Genomic DNA, 10,992 nt, shown 5'->3' on the forward strand with positions numbered 1-10,992 from the left:
TGATATCTTCTTGAATCCCATCTTTAACTTTTCTTAGTATATTAATAAGTTCTAGTGTAATATTCTTATATTACAAGAGAAAATTATGCAATGCGGTTGTTGCTTTGAGTGTATGTTTTCGCAAGACAGATTGCAGTACAAAACTATTATATTCAATTTTATCTTCTTTGTCATTTTTCATGATCTTCTCAATAATTTATTCATAATGATAATTCGAAATTCAATAATGATGTAATATTCATATATCACAATACATAACATATGTATTATAAGTTCAATGTTTTTAAAAAATAAAAATACCTTAATAAATTAATTTTTATTAATTAATGTATAAATTAATAAATTATTATAATTTATCGATTAAATAATATCTTGATTAATTCATAAATTTTTATGATCCCAAAAGTATTAATTTATAAAGGTTTTATTCAATCTCTGGGGTTTTGGACTTTAGCCAAACCATCTGGCCGGACCTAATTGAGCTTGAAGTATGAGCAGCTCACTGCTTTCTTTTCTCTTTTTCCTTTTTCTTCCTACCCAAAACATATCTTTATCTTTTCATTCAAGTATAAAAACTAAAATAGAAAGGGTAAACATAGTGAGAAGCTTCGTAATTTGATATTTTTTCGGTTAACACTTCATAGTTTTTTTTTTCTTTTTTCACTTATAACACCATAAAATCTTATTCCGTGACTTACAGTGTCAATATTTCTCAAATTTCCATCACATGTTCAAATTAATTAACTTAAAATTCCAATTATACTGTTTCTTCCACAAACGAAATTCTCAACAACGGGGCACATATACTCCTCCTCCTTCCTGATTTACCATGATAAGAAGTAACATGCAAGACGTGTTGTTTATCTTATAATAGTCATACTATGTATTAACATAGTATATGTATCTGATTTCACTGGCTGTTTGCTCTAACAAATTATTTTTATCCAAAATTAGAATGCGAAAAACCTATAACTCTACCAGTCCCAACCCCTACTCCTTAAATATATACAGACACTCCCCCAAACCAGCTGACTGCACCACCATGTACTACCTCTCAGGATCTCTCTTAACTGTTTTAACTGTGTGAACTAGTCTGACACCACCTTGTTTCCCTTCCTTTCTTCACTGTTTCTTGTTCCTGCCTGTCTCTTTTTTCTTTTCTTAGTTATTTTTCCATCCATCAATTTGGATTTCTGGTTTTGTGATGGCCACGAATCCAAATCTTGAGGTTGTAAGTGACGTGCGGAGAGAAGGAAATTATCAAGGGAGGTGGTGGGGAAAGATTTTGGATGTGAGAGAGGCCAAAGAACAAATATCGACCGCATTGCCTTTGATCGTGGCTTATGTTTTCTGCTACTCAATGACTATGGTGTCCATAATGTTCGCTGGCCACCTTGGCGAACTTGAGCTTGCGGGTTCATCTCTTGCCAATTCATGGGCCACGGTGACCGGTTTTGGTTTAATGGTGACCCCTCATCTCTATATTCTTTATTGTTTTAAGTCTCTCTCTGATCCCTCCATATATATATATATATATAGAAATTCCAAATAAATTCAGCTGTTCAGAGAGAATATAATTGAGATAAAAGAAATGAAAATGAAATAAATATTTGGTGTCTCGATCTTCATATATATATATGAGATTCGTGTGGAACAGATTATTAATCATTCCTTTTATCCACTTTCCATTGGAACTTATGATTTCTCTTGTCTGTTTCTTTTGCAGACGGAGTTAAGCGGAGCATTGGAGACGCTCTGTGGTCAAGCGTTTGGTGCCAGAATTTACAGACAGCTCGGAATTTATCTACAAGCATCCTGCCAAATTTCTTTCCTTTTCTCTATTCTCATACCCGTTCTACGGCTCTTCACAAAGCCCATACTCGTCCGCCTTCGTCAAGATCCTGAAGTTGCAACTGCCGCCGCCCTTTACATAAAGTACCTCATTCCTGGGCGATTTGCCTTCGGTTTTGAGCAAAACATCATGAGGTACTGTCAGGCACAAGGCATTACGTTGCATTTGGTCTTGTTCACGGGGGTGCCATTTGGCCTTCATTTTGCGCTTGTGTACTTTTTGGTCAATCGGACAAGTATGGGTTTCATAGGATCGCCAGCGGCAGCTTCAATTTCAATATGGCTATCATGTCTTTCGCTAGCAATGTTTGTCATCTTCTCTAAGAGGTTTGAGAACACATGGAAAGGGTTGTCGTTAGAATCATTTGGTAACATTCTCAAAATCTTGAGACTAGCCATACCCTCTGCAGCAAATGGTGTGGTGATTTTTCGACGCTAATCTTTAAATATCTCTTTAATGTGCTCAGTACTATCCGTGTATAACTTGAATATCACCAAGCCACCTATTTTTACTTTTCTTCGTCTTGCTAGCCTGGAGTATTGGGCGTTTGATGTTCTTATAATTTTAGCAGGATTGATGCCGAATCCAAAAATCAAGTCTTCATTGATTGCAATATGGTAGGCTTCTCTCTTTCCATTTTGGTTAAACAGTCTGAACTAAAAGTTGAGTCCAAAACTATAGTACCAGAAACAATGGCTTTCAAGGGTGTATATATATACATTTGTCTCTGAGCAAACTTACATGGATAGCAACCTTTTCAGACTGTTTAGCATATTCCTTTCCTTCTATTTTCCTCATAAATTCTCCTAAGCATTTTTACCAAGCTCGATGGTGATGGATATTTTTTCTTGATATTTATAGCCTGAATATAGAAGCTATTGCCTACATGATTGCATATGGCCTTAGTGCTGCAGCAAGGTTAGTAATTTGCACTCCTATTTTGTATAAATTTATTAAAATTTCCAAGAATGTTGATGTTGTTATAGATATTGAGGCAAGGGAAAACCTTTTTTGACAGCGTAAGGGTGTCTAATGAATTGGCAGCTGGAAATCCTAACCTAGCTAAGCATGCCATGGCTGTCGCTTTGAAACTATCATTCCTTCTTGCTCTGGTAGCTGTCCTAACTATAGTCTTTGGTCATGATATTTTGGCTAATTTCTTTACAGACAGCTCTTCAATGATAAAGAAATTTGCCTCAATGTCACCCCTACTGGCAGCCTCCATAGCAATAGACGTCATACAATGCGTCTTATCAGGTTCAGATTAATGTTCTGCAAATTTCTATTTCAGTAGCAATATCTATATATATATATATATATTCATCAGTATTATAAGAGTAATACATTTACAGATTTGATGTCTCAGGGGTGGCCAGAGGATGTGGTTGGCAACTCCTAGCTGCCTGTACCAACTTGGGGTGTTTCTACGTGATTGGTCTTTCAATTTCAGTCCTGCTTAGGTTTAAGTTTAACCTACATACTAAGGTGAGGAAAAGTAATAAACCATATCCATAATGCATACATATGTGCACACACCTATTTATTCCCTTCTGTGATTTGTTTTTGTACAGGGATTATGGACGGGCTTAATTTGCGGGCTGTCTTGTCAAGCTGGCATCCCCTTGTTGATTACATTATATGGAAAATGGAGTCGAGTTGATCTCTCGGAGGAAACCCCAAATTTGGGTTAAGACTAGTCACTTGACTCTTTGTTCATTTTGCTCCAAATAAAATAGAATTCTGTACAAACCTTTTAGGAATGGAATGTGTGTAATCAAAGTATACAGTATTAGGAATTGATTTGGGCACTACATATCATTAGGAAACTCAATTTTCGGAAGGTTTAGTTTTGCTATAGAGATCATTTATACACTGAAGATTTTCCTTCTCTCGGTTTCTGTTAAGTGCTGCTGTGAGACAGGTCTTTTTTGGAATAATATCTTCTCTTTTTCTTGTTTGTTCTGCCAGAAACATGCCATTGCCAGGGTGATACTATTATCTTTCGAATGTATCCAGTTCAATTTTACACTAATTTGTTCATGATTCTTGGAGAACTTGCAGGGAGTTGTGATATTGCACATGATGTGAGCAAAATGATTGCAAAGAAATGGCTCGTGTGATTTGAAATAGGAATTCGTAGGAATGTAGTTTTGTAAGTATAATTGTTTGGTTAGGTTGACATGAGTATTAGTCTGAACTGATCAATGTTCAAGTTTTTGTTCTATGGGTAGTAAGCTGCAATTTATCTTTTAAGGCAGCTACATAAGATTTTGAGATAAATCGTTAATAGTTTTTTGAGAGGTAATTCTCTTTTGGAGCTGAATAAGTTTCCTTTGTTATATTAAATATTTATATTATGGAAAGCCTCTTACCATTTAAGCAAGAGATTTAGAATGACATACTGATTCTCGAAAGTAATAAATATGCTTTTTTGAAAATTATATACTAATTTGTTGATTGAAAAAATTTAGGAGAAGGAAAATCTGGAATCATATATATTCTATTGAACAAGAAAATTAACTGATAACAAAAGTCAAATTAACTGTATTCATTTCACGTTTCTTGCAGGTTCCTAGAGAGAAGGAATGCATTATCATCATTACTTACTATGCACCATGCTAAACCACTGAATGTCGTAAGAAGCATCATGGTTCACAAGAAGAAAAGTTGGAGGGAAAGACATTGATCATAGTCCATATCCTTAATTTGTCTAATTCTTATCGAGTATACGAAGTTATAGCCCGGTATTATTGGACATACGTATATTGGGATCCCTGCAATTTCTCTTTACCAATTTATCTATATTGGGGGAGAAGTTGTGGTGAGATTTACTATCACAAGTTCCTAACCATGGAGAGAGGCTGAAGCAGAAATCTTCTCCTTTGATTCAGTCATGTGTTCAATAAACTAGGGTTTGGGGAAGATACATGTCTGCCACTTGTTGGATGGAGAGGATGAGACAAAGCGAGTGACAGTGATAGTCCGAAAATAGAGTTGGAGGCTGGAAGTGTATCAAGATAGGAAAAATGGTTATATGCACGCATTTTATGTACACTAGATTTGTAAAAATTAGTTTCTTTAAAATGCACGTGAAAAAAAAAATCATGCCTTTTATTAAAAAAAAGTGAAAAGACAGTAATTAAATTAATTTTTTTATTCACATATATTTGTTATTATCAATTTATTTAATTTTTATTTAAATTTATCAATCGAGTTAATATCACTTGACTCATAATACTAAATTTCATCAAGTTACGTCATTAATTTTATAGAATTTTATTATGTATAATCCAAAAATTTAGGTTTACAAAAAAAAGAATAAATAGACACGACGCAAGTTACTTTTCCAATTATCATTCAAAGTCTGACTCGTAAATCTTGCTTGACTGGCAATTGTGTTAGTAATATTGGTGGAAGAAATCATTGACAGATAGCAAATTGAGTTGAAATTCCAATCTAGAGATTCTAGTTAAGGTAATGAATTTTAATGTAAGCAAGATAGGAAAATGCAAAAGAAATAGTAGCTCCCATCACCCCCAGTTTTTTTTTTTTTTGAACTTTTTGAAGGAATCTTGGGGTTTAGTGGGAAATTGGAGCTGGAATATTTCTATCTAAACTAGGAGGAGAATTGTTAGTTGCCATTTTTTCATGTTGATTAGGCCAAAAAACCAGCTTGGAACAAACTAGGGCTATCGCAAAGCATTGGAAAAATTAATTAGGATAATAATAGCTGAGGAGATGGCAACACCCTCGAAACTTTGTTTCTTTTAAAATTCTTCTTAGCTTCTATCTTAGTGGATGCTGCAGAGGCAGAAAATGAAAAGTGTTAACCAGAATTTTGATCATAGAATAATAGTATATATTATAAGAACACATGTAAGATTGATTTTAATAATAGTATACATTTTCCCAGTAAAATTGGAGCGCAAGCCCTATTTTATAAGTGGACAACTATAGGGAGCTAGGAAAGCCATTAGTAAATAAAATATAACAGGTTATGACACTAGAAACCATTCGATAAATAACCAGAAAATAAGATGCAAAGCTGGGGCATTAGTCCATGCAGGAGCGAAAAGGTCAAACCCCAAAGATGCCTAATAACTGGTGTGATACTGTACTAATATGCAGGCATTTATAACCTTCATGGCAAATTCTGCAGTAAGGTCTGTAAGGTTAGACTTATTATAGCGGTCACCTTCATAAGTATTACTTTTAATCCTATATAGAGCTGGATGCTGTGTTGATCTGTGACAGACTTAGAAATCGAGTTGCTCACTTTTAAACAACAAAGAGACTAGTTAGCCTTGGCTTGTTAACGACTTAAGGAAAACAAAGAAAGTAGAAGCCTCCCATTTTATTCTCTCTTCTTTTCTCTCTCCCTTTTAATATCTATCCCTATATAGATGGTGTCATACATACTTATTCTTTACTTAATCTTTACTTGATCCTTCGTTTATTGTTCACACAAGCTGATTGGAAGCCAAAGTCACCAAATAAGCTTGGAGGAATTGCTCAACTTATTACGTCCTTTGGTTCCATCAAGGTTGAAGAAACCAAACCATGAGCTTTGATTATGAAATGAGAATCATTTTGTAGATGCGTGATCCAGGGAACATTGTCAATCACTTTCCAGGACAAGGTTCAACCTCCAAAGAAACTGCCTCTGCCAATCATCCTCCATGGAAACCTTCTGCTTATCGCCCTCCGTATGGTTAGAATGCAGCTGCAATTCAGTCTCTGACAACTGTACGTGGGGTATCTTACAATGGTGAATTGAATGAAGTGCAACTTATAAACAAGAAACAGATAAAAATTTTATCAAGTAGTAAAAAGGACAATTAGTTACAAAAGATCACTCTTGGAACAACTCTTTGATAGACTATGTCACTGAAGATCCAGTACCAATTATGGAAGCTAAGAGGGGATGAGTTTTACTTTTTACAAAAACCAGAGATAATACAACATCCCTTCAAGCATGTGTTGCATCATTTGTTTTCTCAGTAGCTTAGTTCCAGGCATACTAATCAAAAGGTTTCTTGAGCCCCCGGCTCTTGCACTCTTGATTTAGATGAGTGAAAACATGAAGGTTTATATACTTGTGTTGTTTGCTGATGCAGTCTATGAGACGGTGCTTGAATGCATGATGGTTAATGTTGTAGAACTGCAGTTTGCACTATTCGGATGATATTTAAGATTTATAGCTATATTTTCTCGCTCAAGTGGTCGTAGCAGTGTAGTTCATCCTTGGGCTTTGACATGCCTGTAGGGTTTGGGTGCTGTTGGTAAAACTGGATTCACTCTGGAAAATTGGAACCTTGGAAATACAGTTCTTAGGATCTCTCTGATTTTATATAAAGTGAATAGGCTCTTTAAAAGAGGCAGGCAAAGAAATGGTTGTTAAAATTAAAAATACATGGTCTCCAAGAAATCTACAAAAGAAAGTGGGTTACTCTCCATCTTCTCCTGTCTTCATCCCTTAGATTTGGTAAGCAAATGTACCATTGGATGGAGAATTAGATCTGACAAATCTGATGATAATGAACTATTCTGGAAGGGTGGTTTTACCTTTATCTTTTAAAGCCTTGCTGCCTATTCTGGATTTAATTTTGTTAAACAAAGGTTACATGTGGAAATCATTTTATGAGTCATTGGTTATGTGACATAAAGAAATGACAATAACTGCTTTCTGGAATACATTCTTCAAGCAAAGGTACTTTTTATCAAGTACGTATGGACTTTAACATAAATATTAGCAGGACTGCAATAATTAGTAAACATTTAGGCTCAAAAAATCTATTACTACGCTTTCAAACCCATCACACATGCAGAGACAGTCTTCATTTCATTAGGGTGGTGCAAAGCTGAGCAGTTTCATTTACCTCCAAAGAGGGAATGTTTCAGCAAGTTGCCATCATGACTAAATAGAACGACAAACAATCATGCTGAAAAAGTTTGAACTAGTACTATTGTGTCTCAAAATTTCACATCAGTTGTCCATGTACCTTGCACACTAGGGTGTTTGGTTACATGCCTTGTCTTCAATTTCACCACCTTTCTTCCCAAAGCGTTCCTCAGCCTACTTGCATGCAGAAGGATGTCTTCTGGAGTCATATTCTTTACACATATCACTCGCTCATTTTTGTTCTCTGAGAAATTGGCAAGAAATATGCTTTAGATAGCGGAAGTGCTTTTGGAGAAAACAAGCATGTTCAGAGACTTGCATTCTGATAACAATGCATTCATTAGATGCAAGTATGTCGAAAGTACTCATCCAAGAAAGTAAGAAAACTTACTGTAAAAGCCCTTCAGATGTGGATGCTGTCCACGAATGAGTTCAGTAACCACCTCCAGCTGAGGGTTTTTCTCTTTAAACGTTGGTAACTGTGACTCCATAAACGCCCTGACATAATAATGCCAAAACATGAAAGTGAGATTGAATTTGAAGAATTCAGTAGCCATTTAAAGGAGAACTCATATCTGTGCATGCTTCTCATAATTATTAATTATAAAGCTTGAACTTTAGACATAGCATATGAATCCAAGAACCAAAAGTTAGACAAACCATCCTATTGCCTTGTTCTTTTATGATACTAGCAAGTCAACAAATATGCTAATTTTGTTAAACTCTACAAGTTACAACATGAAGATCCTGCATCACTGAGCTTATCTAATTTGTTTTTCATTTCCATATAACTAGCAATGTTCATAACTGACAAATCAACAATCAAAAGTAGCTTATATAAAGGAAGAAAATTGTGAAACAAAACTTGCACAAAGATATGGAGGCAAAATTTTGTGATATCAGATAATTTTATGTAATCTTGGGTCTTTTAAGGATTATGAACAATAATGGACCTCAAATGGAAAATGTAAAAATTTGTCCCCTACAATCTGGGTGAATTGGATTAATTAGCAACCGTCCCAGTACTCAATGGGTTCAACCTGACGGGTGTCACTTAAAAGTGAAGAGATAAAATGGGGGAAAAGGATTTTATTTTTCTGTGGTGGGAGTGCATAGAGATTTAGAGAGACACTAACAATCGTTTCTAAAAAGAGCAAAAAATAATGAAAAATAATCAAAATAATCATTAAGATTTCTTTGGATTTCTGAAATATAAATCAAAACACAAAGTCAGCAGCTTAGAAAGATTAACAAGAAAAGTTTCTTTGGCAAGCAAATCATACAGCTGCAATAAGAATTGTTTATAATTTCCTGGCAAATGTTTCAGAAAGAGGATGAAAGCCAAAAAATTCAAGCGATAGAAACTTGGAGAAGAAAGCAAAACATGAAAAACAGACAGAAACTAGCACTTTTGATGATTCAAAATGACTTCAAGAGACCACCCCCCAAGACACACACACACACACACACACACAACATGAGAAAGCAAAAGGACAAAAGGAACTTCAGATGACAGCTGAAATTCACTTTGGGTCTCTGAAACGTGAGAAAAATATAAATCCAATCAACAACATGTAAACACTAAAAGAAGAAAGGTGGCTTAAGTGAGGATCTTGAACAAGCACGGCAAACCATTGTTAATAAATATTGGGCAAAAGTTTTGTACGATTGAGAAAGATTCAACTAAGAAATTTGGAGAAAGCAAAATATTTAAATGAAATTTCGGGAACTACTCTAAGGTACTCTCACACATTCAAATTCCTAATAACCTATGGTCATAACAAGGTGAAGAATACAATGAGACAACATTGAATGATACAAAGCATATGAATCTAGCCTGCTAAATAAAATTTATATATTCTACCACTCAGCCCACATGTAATAAGATGAACACTGCAAAAAAGAAACTTCAACATAGATTGAAAGAATGATGTAAATTTCCATAAATATTAATCTCATTCATCTCATTAAACCCCCCTCCCCTCAGGACCACACAACAATTTAAAAGAAATAAAAATATAAAGAGCTTCTAAACTCCCAACATTGTCTTAGACATGCTCAAGTCAAGATATGGAAAAATAAAACATGCCCGCCTTAAACCCATCCCAAAATTTAGCAAACAATTTAGGGGGAGAAGATGCCCATTTCTATTAATATCTACCCTATGTTGCTTTCAGTGATTTACTTCAAGATTGACCAAGATCCTCAAACAGGAAGGGGTAGCTGGCTACAAGAGAACCAGGTTAATTTCCCTTAGAGGTTCAATCACATCCCATTTCTTTCAATTTCATAGATAAAAGTGACCAAGTAGAAAGGAGAAAAGTAAACAATCATACCTGATGCCCCTACTACTCCCTCCCCAATCACAATAGCTTACAATCAGCTTTTGAAGTTGCCAAACACCTCGCAACGCCATCTGCATTTTCAAATACATATAAAAATAATCAACTAATTATTTGTTTAACCCATTTTTCTGAAGAACACTGAAGATAACACAAATGTATTAGATCCTTCGTTTTTGCTAAAATTTTTCCACAAAATTTACAACTTTAATCTAACTAAAACTCAAATAACTAAAATACAAAACAAATAAATCCACAATAATTCGAATCGTAGGCACAGTTGAGGTTCTATATATTTCAGATTGCAATGAAATTAAAATCTATGTATTCAATAAGAATTACTAATTTTTTAAAAGATAATTCGGAAATGTGCCCGAACGAGGATTTTGCTAAACATTACTCATAATTGAAGCAAAGACAAAAGCCCAGTTGAAGTGAGCCTAAAACTTGGAAAAATGGAAATCTCAGAGAAGATAAAAAAGTTTCTCGGAAACCAAACAAGTTTAAAGAAAAGCGGAAGACGCAAACCTAATGATGTTGAATTTCGATTATTGCTTCTTTTTCTGGGAAGAGAAGACAACCATGGAAACTGCGAATAATGATGGTACGTTTTAAGGGTTTAGGGCTTAAGCCCGACTAGAAATTGCAGCAGGGCGGGTACCCGTAACCATACCCAATTTTCTACTACTTGAATCCGACAAAAACCAATTTAAATTTTATAATTAATATCGGAACCTTACTAAACTCGACAGATAATATCTGCTAGTCGTCCGAATCTGAATAATTTATTAAAGGAAAAAAATTAATATAAAATGTAGGATAATATCATGGTAACATTAATTTCAAACAATCTTTTTATCTCCTCTCTTAAAAAAGTAATCTAATCTAAAATCGTC

At 34.7% G+C, this 10,992-nt stretch overlaps 1 protein-coding gene and 1 pseudogene across 2 annotated transcripts; one reads left to right on the forward strand and one right to left on the reverse strand.

Annotated features, from left to right (window-relative positions):
- The first annotated feature begins 1,204 nt into the window (after positions 1–1,204).
- LOC18602358 (protein DETOXIFICATION 18-like) lies at positions 1,205–3,543 on the forward strand (annotated as a pseudogene).
- Positions 3,544–7,675: 4,132 nt separating this feature from the next.
- On the reverse strand, positions 7,676–10,779 carry LOC18602360 (mitochondrial ribosomal protein L51/S25/CI-B8 family protein). Of its 2 annotated transcripts, none has more exons than XM_007033694.3 (4): positions 10,625–10,779; positions 10,091–10,170; positions 8,146–8,252; positions 7,676–7,998 (listed from the first exon to the last, which is right to left on the reverse strand). In XM_007033694.3, exons 2-4 carry the CDS (start codon positions 10,168–10,170, stop codon positions 7,826–7,828), a joined length of 360 nt encoding a protein of 119 aa, XP_007033756.1. In that variant the 5' UTR covers positions 10,625–10,779; the 3' UTR covers positions 7,676–7,825. The 2 variants fall into 2 exon arrangements, with proteins under 2 accessions (XP_007033756.1, XP_017974324.1); XM_018118835.2 differs by lacking the exon at positions 10,625–10,779 and adding an exon at positions 10,497–10,598.
- Positions 10,780–10,992: the final 213 nt, after the last annotated feature.

The sequence above is a fragment of the Theobroma cacao genome, chromosome 4, assembly GCF_053813885.1.
Source record: "Theobroma cacao isolate CCN51 chromosome 4, ASM5381388v1, whole genome shotgun sequence".
In the NCBI taxonomy this organism is placed as follows: Eukaryota; Viridiplantae; Streptophyta; class Magnoliopsida; order Malvales; family Malvaceae; genus Theobroma; species Theobroma cacao.